Below are 16,215 nucleotides of genomic sequence, written 5' to 3'. Positions count from 1 at the left end.
GACACTTTCAATTTGGGCGCAATTTTTACATGCTCCGGGGGCGCTCTGTGTACCGTTCTTTGAATCTTTGCTTAAAAAGTTAATACAAGGGCGTTGCATATGGCCTAAACCAGCTTGTGTTGCACTAGTCTCCATGGATATTAAATAGTGCTGAAAATTCATTCCACAAGAGGAAAACAACTATCTTCCAATCAATTCACACTTAATCACAATAATAGCAAACAGCTTCTGAAAGCTAATTTAAATCTTCTCTCTTACAAACGCTGTAACAGTACCAATAAAAAATAATTAAACTCCACATTAAAGAAATTGATGATATTTTTTCGTAAAAACTAAAATTTTAATATTTTTCCGAAATACTGAAATGACTGAAACGATCATGATGACAATATTATGTCAACACTGACAACTAGAGTTGGCGATCTGAAATCTTCTTCCCGCGAACCAAAAAGTTTGATACCTATTTTAAATCGGTTCACATTATTATTGAATCGGTAAGGAAATTAGATTATGAATGATATTTCTATGTATTCCACTGTAAAGAAATGCATTGAATAGTAGCCAATTAAAATACAATATGTGTGTTTTATCTAATAATTTAATCAAATACGTATTTTAGAAATAAACGTCGAATTTGACTAAAGACTCTTATTAGCCCTGAAAAAGTTAACAACTTAGCCTTAGTTTACAAGTAACTAATGTAGTTACAAATAATATTGGATTTTTACAGTGTCCTTTTAACTATTATGAAATACATCGAACCAAGAACGATTAATCGTATTTTCTTTAAATCGGTTTCTTTCGGAGCGAGTCCCCCATCCTCAATGACAATTCCTATGTACAGAGAGAGAGAGAGACATTCAAAGAGAGTAGCCAACAGACGATGACAACATTTCCATCTCTCTCACATAATACACTCAAGCAACGCGTGCGACTGGGAAACAAGATTTTATCGTATTTAATATGAAATTAGGGATCTGTGAGTGCGCAACCGTTTTCCAATTTATGTAATGACAATTCTCGTTTCTTATGGATTCCTAGTACTTTTGCATGTTAACTAAACTAAGCTGCTGAGTTTTTCGTGAAATTTTGTCTATCTATCTGTAAATTCTGTCGGTAATTTAATTAAAATGAAGAACGGACCCCCTGTGAGTTTATTTGTACTAGGAGACACATAATTTGCTTAGAATTGATGTTTAGGGTTCAAATATTACGATATGAAATCCTTTTTCGTAGCGTCTTCAATTATTGTAATAACAATTCTCGTTTCTTATGGGTTCCTAGTATTTTTACATGTTTTTCTCATTAAGACTAAGCTAATTTGCTGAGTTTTTTTTTTAATTCTGTCAATCTCTCTAAACGCCTCCAAGTAAAAACGTTTATTAAAAAAATATTCAAGAACGGAACCCACTGGGAGTTTTTTGTACTAGGACACACATAACTGGCATAGAATTGATATTTAGGGTTCAGTTGAACACAATATTATTATATGAAACCCTTTTTCGCAACGTCTTCAATGTATGTAATAACAATTCTCGTTTCTTATGGGTTCCTGGTACTTTTGCATGTTTTTCTCATTAAGACTAGGTAAGGTAGGTAAGAGTAGGAGGTACCCACAACAGAGAGATAGGAGACAGAGATTGACAGAAGGTCACGAAAAGCTCAGCAAGTTAATTTAGTCTTAATAATGAGAAAAACATGCAAAGGTAGATTACTTCACTCATTTGTTTGAGACCATCTTATCCAAGTAAAACAAAAAAAAAATGGTATCTCTTTGTATCACGTAAATACCAGATAGGTACCTAATAATTATTTTATATCCTTACGGATACCCTTGTCTATGTACTTAGCGTAATTAAAAATTGGTGCGGGTCGCACGATTCGCATGCTAGCGTGTCTATTTAGAAAAAAATAATAAGCAGCGCGCTAACGGACACGTATGCGGCCCACAAGATTTTCTTTTACAAATGCCCGGTGCTTGTACTCGCTCGAGGTTTTGACTTAGTTTGTCTACAAACATATTCTTTGTTTTTTATGAAAACCTTTCTTCTTAAAACAATTTTTAAGACAAAAAAAATTGTTACGAAAAATAAATATACGGAACCCTTTTTTCATTTATTTGAAGAAATACCAGGAGTAAAGGTTTTGATTTTATTTAAGTACATTGAGTGCACTTGCACTGACACCGATCAGCTGATTTCTTGCAAGTGATGTAATGATTTCATTTCCAAATGTAGGATTTCATGTATCTTATGTATTGGAAAAATTCATAACTTCGTTCCATGCAAACATGAGTTTAAAAACCCTTCCCGTATAGTTTGTTATGTTATCTAGAAACCGTGCACTTGATGTGTATACCCCCTTTTTGTTACACGTTGTATATTAGTATTACCACGTACTACATTGTTCTCACATAGTTGAAGCGATTGAAACAATGTAACCGTGAATTGTATTGTGAATCTGATTGAAAAAGAGTAACCTATGGAGTTTCTTGCTCGTTCTTCTCCATAGGAATCTACACTTTGGAACGCGCAAATAGCTTCACTAGAGGACTGACCGACGGACAGACGTTATTATATTTGCTTTGACGTTCAAAAGTGCCTTCTTGGTCTAATTGAAATAAATAATTTTGACTTTGACCTTAACTTTGACATAGTACACGAGACTTGTAACACAAATGGTGAAAAGTGGGGGGTACATTGAAAAGTGGCATAACGTGTCGTGTTATGCTCCTTTGGGGTTAAAAGGCGCGATGATGTTTTTTTTTTATAAATTGTTTTCTTTATTATTTTAACTTTCGTGAGACATACTAAATTAAATATTATGTTATCGGCTCACTCACGTAACTGTTTGACGAGGAACTCGACTAGTTTCAAGCCATGCTAGAGGCTCATATTCATGAGCAGCATTCCGCGACACACGACGCGGCGATTGTCGCCCTGCTACTTAGTCGAGTTCCTCGTCAAACATTTACGTAAGTAAGCCGATCGTAATTATTAATGTTTCCTTTTTTTTATTTATTTCATTCTTCATATTTCTTGGTGTATAGCTCAATTACTTTTGAAGGTGGCAGGATGAGAATTGTATCTGAAAAAGGTAATTATTTCATTTCAGACATACGAACATTTCGATTATTTTCCTACATTGAGGGCGAGTGATTTCGCATGAAGATGGAGGTTCGGGCCCGAATCTCCCTCCTTCTCACTCATACGCTAAGTAAGAAGTAAACTTTCCAATACTAAAATATTTTTTGTACTAATCTGTTCAGCCACGCTATTCTGCAATAGAAATGACCGGTTATGAAAATTAAAGACCTTAAATCAGTTCAATCATTTAGGTAGGTATTGAAAAATATTAGACACGTATTTTTTTTAATTTTGTCATATATGATAATGTGGCGACACTCTGACAAGCGACAAGTGACAGATGACAGAAGTCGCACATATAGACTATCGACGAGCGAATCAACGGATGACGTCATAAATATCCTGCGTCGCACATATGAAGTTTACATGCGAATTAACACGGATAGAAAATCCCAACGAACAACAGTTGGGCAGAAAGCCCGTCAGGCTGATCACCTCGCCTGGTCGGAGGATCCTCCTTTTCTTAGGGAACTTTACTCTCTGTTCCCTAAAATAACAATACCTAAGTACTGTTATGTTATATTCATATTTTATCTAATATCGAAGTTTAGGAGTGGACAGCAAGTGAGCTTGATCGCGGTCCACCATGTCATTGGTTGTGAAAATAATTTCGGCCAATCACGCACGAGAATGCGATCGAACTCAATACGAGTGTTTCGTATTGGCAATTACAGAATAGACTAGCTGTTGTAACCTTTGATACCAATTCATTGTCATTAAACAACCTTAATTTGTCCTCTTATTAGTAAAAAAACCTGTTTGATATCTCCGGTTTGAACTGATACGTGTTTGGACGTCTCTCGGCTGATGGTGATGATGTTTTGACAAATTTCGCATGGAAAACACAAAAAACAAAGAAAAATTATTACCTATTTTTATAATAGCTATCGTGAGACATACTAAATTAACTAAAAATCACTGTTTAATGGAGAAAAGCTCTACTATTTTCGAGTCACAGAGGGACCCTTCATCATGAGCAGCGTGCAGACGCGGAGACGTAGCAGTTAGCTAGTCGCCACGTTCTTTGAAAAAAATGGACACAACCTCTAAAATCTATACTTCTATACTATACTATACTGATATTATAAAGCTAAAGAGTTTGTTTGATTGTTTGTTTGTTTGTTTGAACGCGCTAATCTCCGGAACTACTGGTCCGAATTGAATAATTCTTTTTGTGTTGGATAGTGCATTTATCGAGGAAGGCTATAGGCTATAAAACATCACACTATGATCAATAGGAGCCGAGCAGAGCGGGTGAAACCGCGCGGAAGTAGCTAGTATATAATAATTACCATCGTCATCAGTAGGCGTTGATTCTCCCAGAGCTGGTGGTTTCGGAGCTGATGGTAGCTGATCTTGGGTCCGCACTAAATGCTGTGTTGGTAGAATATCCTGCGTATTTACAATTGCAATTAATAAAACTAATAGAAAGATGGATTTGGTTTCCATTTTGGGAGCGATTTTGTTAAAGACGGCTCGTATGTTGGATAATCAAGTCTATAGGTGTATTTTGTAGGTATTATAGGCTTGTGTTTTATATGTGTAAAGTACTCCGAATTTTAAATTCAATTTGATGTACAGGGCGTTTCTGTAACCGCTTCTTCCTCACGAGTTTTCCTCAAATGCTTCTCTCACATCAACCGCTAAGAAAGGCTTCAGAGATGTGCATTGCTACGTTGCTGTAGATGCGTTTGGCTTCCACCAATCATGTTCATTGATATAAATAGCATAGCACTGGGTCTAGTGTGGGGGTGTAGTGTAGGTCTAGTCACTCAACATATCTTAGTTGAATCAGTTACCACGGATCGAACCTCCTCACGCCCCAGCCGTCGCCCAAGGGTAGCTCGCCGCACGACCAGAACCACACCCGTGCGTGCGGCGTGTCGCGTTCCGCGTGCGCCTCAAAGAGCCATCAGACCACCACAGATGGGGCCCAGTAGGGCTGATGCTTAATCCGGAGTTGCGGACTACCTAGCGGCTTACCGGGGCTCCGGCTCAACAAGCAGGAATAGGAACGGGGTAGCTTTTAGTCAGTAAGAGTCTGACACTCTCGCCTTGCCCTGGCGAGAGAAGTCATTGGATGATTTCCTCCCTTGAAAAGGGGGGGAGGGTTATCCAGCAGTGGACGTCTTCTGGCTGTTGATGATGATAATATATAAATGAATAGGCACACCCCTTACTGCATAGAACTTATATAATCAAAATAAACACGAAAACATAATGATTTTAATTAGCGTATAACAATAAGTGTCCTTTAATAAAAAGAAACGTGAAATTAAAATTGATTATTGTGACTGGCATATTGAAACATTAATATTTTTTTATGGTATAAGCGGGTAAGCGGCATACGGATCACCTGATGTTAAGCAATCGCCGCCGCACATGGACATATGAAACACCAGAGGCGTTACAATTGCGTTGCCGGCCTTTCGGGGGTTAGGAATTTAAAGGTTGTTGGGGGATTGGGAAGATTGGGGGTAATTGGGCCTACGGTAACTTCGTTCACACAATGCAAGCGGTGTTTCACGTCGGTTTTCTGTAAGGTCGTGGTATCAATCCGGTCGAGCCAGCACATTCGTGTGGAAGCATGGCTCTCCTACACTTAAAACAACTGTTGGCTCAGCGTTTCCCGCAGGTCGAATTCTATTAAGCAGTTGGTTTACTAGACTGGGAGAAGCCCAGTAATTTTTATTGTTTTTATTTTTATAAATTTACTGGGCTTCTCCCAGTTGTGCAATCTGTTTTGTGCCTTAAGGCTTAAGTCATTCTGACTCCTACATGAAATTCACCGAGGGAAGTGGAAACTATCGTTTTCTTTTCCTCTAATAACAGCTTCTGATTTGTTTCGTTGCGGGATCCAAGACAGTCATTCATGTCCCTGGGACGCGCCGGACTTCAATGTTCCGGTGTTTTCATGGTTGTATCTACTGTAGATCCTGGCTTACAGGAGTTGTAGCGGTATGGGTGGTTGTGGCGGGCTTGTCCCATAAGCAGTTGGTTTATTCAAGCTCGCACAATCAGAGCGCTGGACGCGTTGTCGTTTCGAGTAGTTTTCGTAAAGCAGACTCATACTAAGGGTACTGGTGATCCATATTTTCGCTTGAATCCTATTTCATAAAAAATGTTTACTTTGAGGTTATGGTATGGTTATTTGATGAGGGGTTTTTTACTTCGGAATCTTTCAGATGCCTTTTAAGAAATGGTGGTCGTATCAATAAAACAAGTATCAATTAAATGGTTTATTTTTATCTTAACAGCTCTAAATAGAAGTATAAATACAACTAAGAAATCAACCCTTGGAAGGCAAACAAATTTTTGTGGAAAATTTAAAAAACTACGATTTCGGTTTTTTATACTTATCTTTGACAAAAATATATTTTTTTTTTTCAAATTTTGGTGAAAACTTGAATCTATATTTTTACAAAATTTCATCGATATTTCCGCAATAGTTTTTAAGTTTAGCCCTCTGATTGGTTGGGTGGTTGGTCGGCCAATCAGAGCGCCGAACGTCATAAACTTGTCGATCGCTTTAACGTAAAAGAAACTGGCACTAGGCCCGCAGGTAAAATAATTGTTGAATGTCATGTCAGTTACTTGGCTAAAGTAGCTGCAGCTTGTTGTATAGATTCTCTATTGTTGAAGCCGGTAAAAAGGAGACGAAAGGTATTTCTTCATCAGTACCTGAAAATTAATATTGTTTCGTCAATCGTCGTGATACCTCGGTTGTGGGAGTGACTCGCCCCAGCTTCGCATGGATGCAATGGTGATATATTATGCATGTATTATACATATAAACCTTCCTCTTGAATCACTCTATCTATTAAAAAAAAACTGCAACAAAACACGTTGCGTAGTTTTAAAGATTTAAGCGTACAAAGGGACGTAGAGACAGAGAAAGCGACTTTGTTTTATACTATGTAGTGATGTAGTGTTTGACAGTAAATGAGCTCACAGAGGTTATCGCATACCATTCCTGAGATTGTCTTTTCGTGGAGTACCATATAAAATTGTATTCAGTGCTGAGCCGCTGGTGTTTCAAGTGTCCATCGGCGATTGCTTACCATAAGGTCCAATAAAAAAAAAAGTTTTTTTTTTAAGAATCTTTGCCCACACTATAATTTTCTCCTGTATCGTGAGTGCGTTTACAAACATACAATTTCACATGCACATGACACCCAGACCCGAAACAACAATTTGTGGATCACATAAAGAGTTGCTCCGTGCGGGAATCGAACCCGCTACACGTTGCGCGGCAGCCAGTTGCCTAGCCACCGCGCCAACAGTGCAGTCAACCATATGCTTGCCACTTGGGTTTATTTTACCTCAAGAGAAGTAAATAGAGGTATACATACAACTAGTGTGTTTATATACGACTGCCTCGTTGGTCGAGTGGTCGCAAATACGACAGCCGGACATGGGCTCTCGTGTTCGATTCCCGGGGCAAACAAAGCGTTTCTGGGCTTTATTCGGTTTTTCAAAAATTTCTCAGTAGTAGCACGGAGTCTGGCATTGTGCCCAGTATATGGCAATTAGCTCACCCCCATTACATGAGACTTATAACACAAATGGTGAAAAGTGGGTGTACATTGTATAGCGGCATTAGCCGTAATGTGCACCTCTGCCTACCCCTTCGGGGATAGAAGGCGTGACCTTGTACTGTACAATACAACTAGGAAACCAACCAACAGACTGAATAAGAAATACAAACAAACTAATCTATATTTTTACAAAATTTCATCGGAATCCGTCCAACAGTTTTGGAGTTAAGCACAAACAAATATGTTCAGTAACTGTGGTATATGTTAGTTCTATACTTTTCAAATACATGCTGAAATATTGCAAACGTGCTCCATCGTAGGCCGCATCATCACTTACCATCAGGCGAGATAGCGGCCAAACGTCGGCCCATTTAATATAAAAAAAAAATGTACAAGTTTAGTTTTCCATAAACGCTTAGCTGTTAGCTTAGATTAAGTATACTAAGGCATCTCCTATTGATTTGTTCACTGCAATTGCACATGCAAGTTTCTTTTTTAAGCTAACGCGATCTAAACGTTTTTTTTTTGCGGGGGTAAAATCACTTATCCCTCCTTGGGCGAGGCGAGAGGGCGTGTCAGAATCTTAATGACTAAAAACCACCCCGTTCCTTCTCCTATGTTTCGCTTTATCTAAACGTTACCGCGTTTAGCTCTCTGATTGGTTAGTTAGTCGGAACAGGCCAATCAGAGCCCGAAGCTGCGGGCTACCTACCGGGGCTCCGGCTAGAAAAGCAGGAGTAGGAACGGAGTGGTTTTTAGTCAGTAAGAGTCTGACACTCCCTCTCGCCTCGCCCAAGGCGGGAGAAGTCAGAGCACCGAACGTCATAAACTTGTGGATCGCTTTAACGTAAAAGAAACTCTGCAGGTAAAATAATTAAATTGTAGAATGTGGTGTCAGTTACTTGGCTTAAGTAGCTGCAACTTGTTGTATAGATGTTCTATTGTTGAAGCCGGTAAGTAGGAGACGAAAGGTATTTCTTCAGCTGTACCTGAAAATTAATATTGTTTCGTCAATAACCAAAAATATTTTTTCACTTCGAACCAGCAGTTCCGGAGAGGAGCGCGTTCAAACAAACAAAAAAAATGCGTTTTTTAGTACAAAATGAGTACCTACATGAGTAGTTACAACAACGTCACGCCTTTTATCCCCGAAGGAGTAGGCAGAGGTGCACATTATGACACGTAATGCCGCTACACAATGTACACGCACTTTTCACCATTTGTGTTATAAGTCCCATGTAATAGGGGGTGAACCTATTGCCAGATACTGGGCAGTTATTTTTTTTTTCAGTTACAACACATATCAACGGTTAAAAGGAAATAAGCGACAAAAAATGCAATGTTCAGGAGAGCTGTGCTTACACTCGTCGGTCGTCGAAAGAATACTAGGAAAATGTTTTTTTTGCTAGAGTATAAACGCCAAAAATGTCATCGTAGAGCCATGAGAGTAAGCGCATTCGAAAGAGCGGAAACATTTACGTAGGATAGCAAAATAAACTCATTTTTGACCAAAAGTTGCTTATACCCTATTTCCTTTTAACCGTCGATGTAATATTATGAGTATATAGATAATAAAAATTAAATCAATTACCATTTCTCACTTTTGGAGATGGAATCGGTGATTGTTCTGGCTTCACCTCTATTGTTACCACCACTTTTGACAAACCGTCATTTGTCAACACTATTGGTGGGGGTAATGCTTCCCCCATAGCGAATACGAACACACACACACACAGTATTTTCATGATTGAATATTTAGTTGTACCGTTGGCCAGTGGTGGTCGAGTTTCGTACTAATTTGTACGGAATACGGTACCGAAATTTAGTTCGAAGCTAGCTTAGCTTTCTTTTTTCTTTTTCTGTCTTCTTTCTTTAGCTATTCTTTCGAGCTTCGTTATACAGGGTGTAAGCGGAACGCTCCCAAACGTCGCAAACAGGTGATGGTAAAAAACCTGTATTATTTAATACGAACACACATAAAGACATTCAATGTTTCATGATTGAAGTAATAATAGTTGTAATCGTAATGGCTGAATGTTAATATAGCATGAATAATACGAACACAAAATCGATTAAAATTATAAAAACAACAAAAAATTGTAGCGTTTTTCGGGAGGGTTCCGCTTACACCCTATATAGAATAGGTGTGATACAGAATCTTGCTGTTGATCGTCAAATTTTTTCAAGTCTTGTTTAGATTTTCTAGGTTATGTGTGCCTTATTTTTTTTTATCACTAGCCAATTTTTTTTCTGAAAGTTAGGTGTCATTCAAATATTCCCTTTTATTGAATAAAAAAAAACTTTACACAAAAAAGTAATCGACTTCACTGAAGAAAATCGGTTAAAAAGAACACTAAAGTGGCCAAAATAAATAAAACTTTTATTTCGGAGGTCGGTGTTAAATAAGAAACAAACTATAATGAGAAACACCGATTTTCGAAATCAAAGTCAATTTGATCCTTTTAATGCTTTTTTTAACCGTCTTTCTTCACTGAAGTCGGTTTTTTTTTAAAAAAGTTTTTTTTTTCAATTAATAATGAGATGTTTGAATGATACCTAAGTATCAGAAAAAAATTTCGATGGTGATAAAAAAAATCAGGTTCAAGATATGTTTATACTTTTTTTCTTAACAAACGTGCGTCTATTTTCAGCAGTAGACGTCTTGTGGCTAATATAATGTGATGTGGTCTTATTTACTAGTTATAATTAATTTGACTGGACAATGCGTGTCTACTATGTTTAATTTTATTTACGATTATTTCTTGCTCAGTCGTTTCATCTCATATACAGCGTGTTAGGATTTTTTTATGGTATAAGCCGGTAAACAAGTTACCAAGACATTGTATTGTGAATCTGATTGGAAAAGCCTATGGAGTTTCTTGCTCGTTCTTCTGCAAAGGAATCTACACTTTGAAACGAGCAAATAGAGCAACTAGAGGACTGACCGACAGACAGATCTTTCTTATTATATTTGCTTTGACGTTCAAAAATGCCTTCCTGGTCTATTTAGGATAAATGATTTTGACTTTGACTTTGACTTTGGTAAACGAGCAGACGGATCACCTGATGGGAAGCAATCGCCGCCGCCCATGGACACACGAAATACCAGGCGTTACAAGTGCGTTGCCGGCCTTTTGGGGGTTCGGAATTTAAGATTTGTTCGGGGATTGGGAAGATTGGGAATGAAACAACGCAAGCTTTGTCTCACGTCGGTTTTCTGTGTGAAAAAAACTCCAGAACGCACGAACCGATTTCCACGGTTTTGCATTCGTTGGAAAGGGCTCAGGCTCCGTAATAGCAAAGAAAATTCAGACAAAACAGGGACAATCAGAGGTGGCGAAACGGAGTTCGCTGGGTTTGCTAATAGTCTATGTACATAAATGTCTATGTAGTCTATGTATATTATTTTTCGTTTCTAGGTTTTTGCTCCATATATTTTTGGGCATTGTCCTTTGCGTCTAAGATACCTTCTATTACTTTGAACTTAAAACCTTTAACCAACGAGCATGCATGAAAAGACTGATGACTGTGGATTAAGCTAAAGAGGTGTGTAAGAATCGTAGCAATTGACGTTCCATTGTCTCTGCCTACTCTCATGGGAGACAGGCGTGAGGTTATGTATGTATGTATGTTATACTTAAGTCTTTGACTGCCAATAGAAAACTGTTGAAGGCAAATTCTCCGCTAACGTCGGTCACCGGTGACCACCACGGCGTTCAATGTTTTAAATAAATAAAAATGCTAAAGGATTTATAAAAAAAAATCATATATTAAAATATATATAATTTTAAAAAAGTCTTATATTTAATACTTACAAAGTAATTGTTAAAAATATACAAATGTACATAATAAATGCAGAGGACGGTGTTTTATAAACAGTATTATATTCTCTTTACAATGTCAGAAAATATATTTCTCAGTCTATTACAACGTATATAAAAAAAAACTTAACTAAACTTAATAGGGGGCCATCCACTAATTACGTCACTCGTTAAGGGGGGGAGGGGATTCACGAAGTGTGACTTTATGTGACAAGGGGGCGGAAGGAGTCTTAAATTTTGTGACGTCACATTTCAATTAGTAAGTAGTTTAGTATTTCAATTAGTTTAGTATAATTAGTAAACAGTTTCACTATTATCAGACAACACGATCTTGAGAGATGTAAAATTATAAAATGTGACGTCATACTAGTGTCCCCTCCCCCTCCCTAGTGTGACGTCACATTTCGGGTCTCAAAATTGTGACGTCCTGCCTTAGCTCAGGTATTTTTCTCCGATCTTTCCGGTGAATTTCAAATGCTTTCATCTCGCTGACAAAAACGACAACAGAAAATAATAGTTATCAATTTTGATGCAGTTTTTCGAGAGTTCTGGGCGTACATACATTTCTATTTGATATAGATATAAAGGAAGATTTGTTTTTTTTTAATCAGATTGTTCTGTCTGTGGTTGTTTGTCTCCACTTTTTTCATAACAGTCTTGGATCAATGTTGGTGATTCTATTTCGATGTCCTCAGAGTATTGATTTTCTGTAAAAAAAATAGAATATTGTTAGAACAAATCTAGATACTGACATTTTTATTTAACACGTTAACCGCAACGTCTGTCTCTGGTGACCGACGCTTAATGGAGGATTTGCCTTCAAAAGTTTTCTTTCGGCAAATACTGCTTAAAGCATAACAAGAAAAAAAAAATAAGCATTCGCAACAGACAGACAGTCAACTGAAATTTGCGATATCGGTTTAAGTGTGGGAGAGCCATGCTTCGGCACGAAGTGGCCGGCTCGACCGAAGTGATACCACGGCCTCTCAAAAAACCGACGTGAAACAACGCTTGCGTTGTGTTTGGTTGTGCGATTGAGGTTACCGGAGTCCCAATTACCCATCAATAAATTATCCCAATCTTTTTAATCCTCGATTCCCCAACAACCCTTAAATTCCGAACCCCCCAAAAGGATGACAACGCACCTGTTACGCCTCTAGTGTTTCAAGTGTCCATGGGCGGCGGCGATTGCTTACCATCAGGTAATACGTCTGCTCGTTTACCAGCTTATACCATAAAAAAAAAAACACTAACAACATGCATTTACAAAAAAAAAAACGTATATAAATACCTTTAACGAAATCTCTGTCCACGATCAATGCCATGATGATAGTAAATATAAAAATATAAGGAAAAATCCTCTCGACAATTTAAAATAAAAATAAAATCACTCTCTGACCGCTTAAGCACGTCTTGCGTCTCGCATAAATCGCTAAATTATGTGTAGCGTTGAAACTAATCCATTCAATTTATATGCCATTGTTACCTAAGTATTTAAAACATCGGTAAATCCTGTTCTCATAGGTACACTCGACAACACTAACTAGTTAGGGGTCCACATATCGACACAACTATCACTCACAGCCTCATACAACATATATGTATGTAGAATGGGGATCGCAACACCGTGATTAAAACTTCAACTTCACTTATTTTGAATACATATTTATATATTACTCAAACTTAGATAAAATACAGAAACTTAAATAAACTGAATATACAACGTGTAACAAAAAGGGGGTATACATATCAAGTACACGGCTTCTAGATAACATAACAAAAGATACGGTAAGGGTTTTTTAAACTCATTTTCTCATGGTACCAAGTTATGAATTTTTCAAATCGCGCCGCCGCGTGATTCAAAATTAGGTAGACAGATACTAGGCAATCAGAATGACAGAAGATATGTTTCGTAATATTAGCGAGTGACCCCTGTAGTGTTGTGACATATTTGTATGATTTAAAATCAAGAACCATGCGATACCAAGTATTTGGTACAATTTTTTTTTAAACGTATTTTAAGCTGAAACTTCGTGTAGAGGTTCTATTCAACCTGTATTCTTCAGCGCTTCTTGATGTATATGGGTATTTTGTTACACGCTGTATACGTCTTTACGTCTTTTGAAACTTAATAAACTGAAAAATATACGTCTTTACGTCTTTCGCTCTTTTGTTTTACAACCGCCATCTCTCTTTTGTCTCTTTCCATCTCACCTACCCTCACTCCATGACGCACATTCCTTTTCACGCTTTAACATTAATCCTACATGTACAACGTCACGCCTTTTATCCCCAAAGGGGTAGACAGAGGTCCACATGTAATGCCGCCATACAATGTATACCCACTGGTCACCATTTGTGTTTCCACCATACCCCAGTGCTAAGCTATGTGTTCCAATAAATTTGATTGGTAGAAGCCAAACGCGTTCACAGCAACGTAGCATAGCACATCTTTGGTGGAAAAACACCCTTAGATATAATACGGTGTACAGCGATTTTGATAATCTAAATAACGATGATTAGTCACAAAAAGCTTTAAACAGAGAGGAATGGAAGGAGGGTTTTTTTCAGGGGGGATAACATCCACTTCTCCCGCCTTGGGCGAGAGGGAGTGTCAGACTTACTGACTAAAAACCACCCCGTTCCTTCTCCTGCTTTCCGAGTCGGGGCCCCGGTAAACCCGCTAGGTAGTCCGCAGCTCCGGATATTGAAAGAGGTTAGAGACGATAAACTGTTTAAGTTTATCCGTGATCATGGCGCTTGCAACAGTGCCGAAATATCGGAAGCTCATAAAAATTGAAAAACATGGTAAATATCCTGTTTTTAGTCCCAATTCTAGGGTAGGTTAGGGTAGGTAGGGAGACCTTTGCCATCAATTTTCGACGCTGACTGTACCAGCAACACCACATATATAACGAGTACATTATTTATCTTGCTTAGAATAACGGGATGGAATGCGAACAAGGAATTATCGTAAACCTTGTGTTTGTTTGACGCCAATGGTTGGCCCCACACGTCATCATACTTGTACCAATTGCAATTGACATTTGTGTCAAACATATTTGTTCGAGAATTTTTCCTCTAACATATAATTGTACCTGTTGTTTTTCTACGATTTGAAGTAAATGTATTTTCCAACATGCTTTCCTCGTAAATTTCATTATTCATATAACATATTTTTTAATGGCCCGCTTGGTCCCAAAACTCCTGTGGATCTATCACTACATAGTATAAAACAAAGTCGCTTTCTCTGTCCCTATGTCCCTTTGTATGCTTAAATCTTTAAAACTACGCAACGGATTTTGTTGCGGTTTTTTTAATAGATAGAGTGATTCAAGAGGTAGGTTTATATGAATAATACGTGCATAATTTATCACTATTGCACCCATGCGAAGCTGGGGCGGGTCGCTAGTAGTACAGTGGACTTCCGGTAATCCGACAAACATTTTGCAGGACAGTGTCGGACTATCGAATTTGTCGCATTAAGTATAGAACTGCCCACCCTACAGTCCGGATTTTTTTACAAAAGAGTACCTTGTAATCCGGCCTATTACATACATACCAATGATAAGATTCTACATAATTATTTGAAGTACAAATCATACTTATGTATGTCGAATTTAGTAAAGTTAAACATAAAATTAAGCATAAATGCAAATGCATGTTACACACCAAAATAATCAAGAATTATTAAACAAAATCATGTAATGAATTTATCAAATTATGAAGTTTTGAAATATGTATAAATTTTTTTTGTTTAAGATTTTCAAATACATATCAAAGTCAAGTCGGATTACAAGGGGCGCCGGATCATACAGGGGCCGGATTATCGGGGGTCCACTGTAAATATAACCATGAAAACACCGGAATACTGAAGTCCGGCGCGTCCCAGGCACATCAATTGTCCTGATAGACCATACACCACACAGGTCCTACTATCCTATTCTCAATAATATTATAAACTAGCCTTCGCCAGCGGTTTCGTCTGTGTTCCCGTGGTTAAAAAGTGGTCTATTTGTTATTCTAGACCATAATCTACCCCTGATCCAAATTTCATCCAGATCCCTTCAGCCGTTTTGACGTGATTGTGTAACAAACATACTCACAAACTTTCGCATTTATTAGATAATACGATAGTTTCTTACTAGTCAAATGGGCATTGTTCATAATTTATAAAATTTCGTAATTGAAAAACCATTTCGAGGAATAAATAGACTTACTAATCATTATGGACTAATTAAAAATTAAAAATATTTGTTATTTATTGATATTTCGTTAAAATACGGTTGACCTTGCTTGTTCAAATAGGACGTATACATTAGGATCGTTGCCTCATGTTTCTAAAATTAAACCTAATATAAGTAATACGTAGTAATACGCTACGAAAATAAATATTTTTACTTATATTATCGTTCTGTAAAGTATATTACGGTAATTGACATGCATATTATGAAGAATACAACTTTTTCAACATTTTGCATCGCTGTATCTTCGAAATGGTGATTCTTAGGAAAAAATGTGTAGGAACAATTTTTATAGATAATTGCATGATGAATCATTTTTGTCTCACCTATTTTTATTATAAAACTTACCGTTTAGCTGAAAAACTCAAAAAAAAAACGATTTTTGCAACATTTGACCTTGAATATTTTTTTTCCACACTCCGGATTGATGTGGATAATTGACAAATTGTGTATAATAGGGTTCCCA

The 16,215-nt window shown here is 37.4% G+C and overlaps 2 protein-coding genes and 1 long non-coding RNA gene across 3 annotated transcripts in view; 1 reads left to right on the top strand and 2 right to left on the bottom strand.

Annotated features, from left to right (window-relative positions):
• LOC118279635 (dymeclin) overlaps positions 1-16,215 on the top strand; it is a 135,701-nt gene that overhangs the window by 77,267 nt on the left and 42,219 nt on the right. The window lies entirely within an intron of this gene.
• Positions 6,371-9,601, bottom strand: LOC118279667 (uncharacterized). The gene is made up of 3 exons (XM_035599362.2): positions 9,276-9,601; positions 8,587-8,673; positions 6,371-6,827 (listed from the first exon to the last, which is right to left on the bottom strand). The coding sequence occupies exons 1-3, from the start codon at positions 9,427-9,429 to the stop codon at positions 6,745-6,747; spliced, it is 324 nt and encodes a 107-aa protein (XP_035455255.1). The 5' UTR covers positions 9,430-9,601; the 3' UTR covers positions 6,371-6,744.
• On the bottom strand, positions 11,457-14,916 carry LOC118279681 (uncharacterized). Its single transcript, XR_007706762.1, has 2 exons — positions 12,797-14,916; positions 11,457-12,212 (listed from the first exon to the last, which is right to left on the bottom strand). It is a non-coding gene; the product is annotated as an uncharacterized LOC118279681 (long non-coding RNA).

This window comes from Spodoptera frugiperda, chromosome 22, assembly GCF_023101765.2.
Source record: "Spodoptera frugiperda isolate SF20-4 chromosome 22, AGI-APGP_CSIRO_Sfru_2.0, whole genome shotgun sequence".
NCBI lineage: Eukaryota > Metazoa > Arthropoda > Insecta > Lepidoptera > Noctuidae > Spodoptera > Spodoptera frugiperda.
This window is presented reverse-complemented; position numbering and strand designations above follow the sequence as displayed.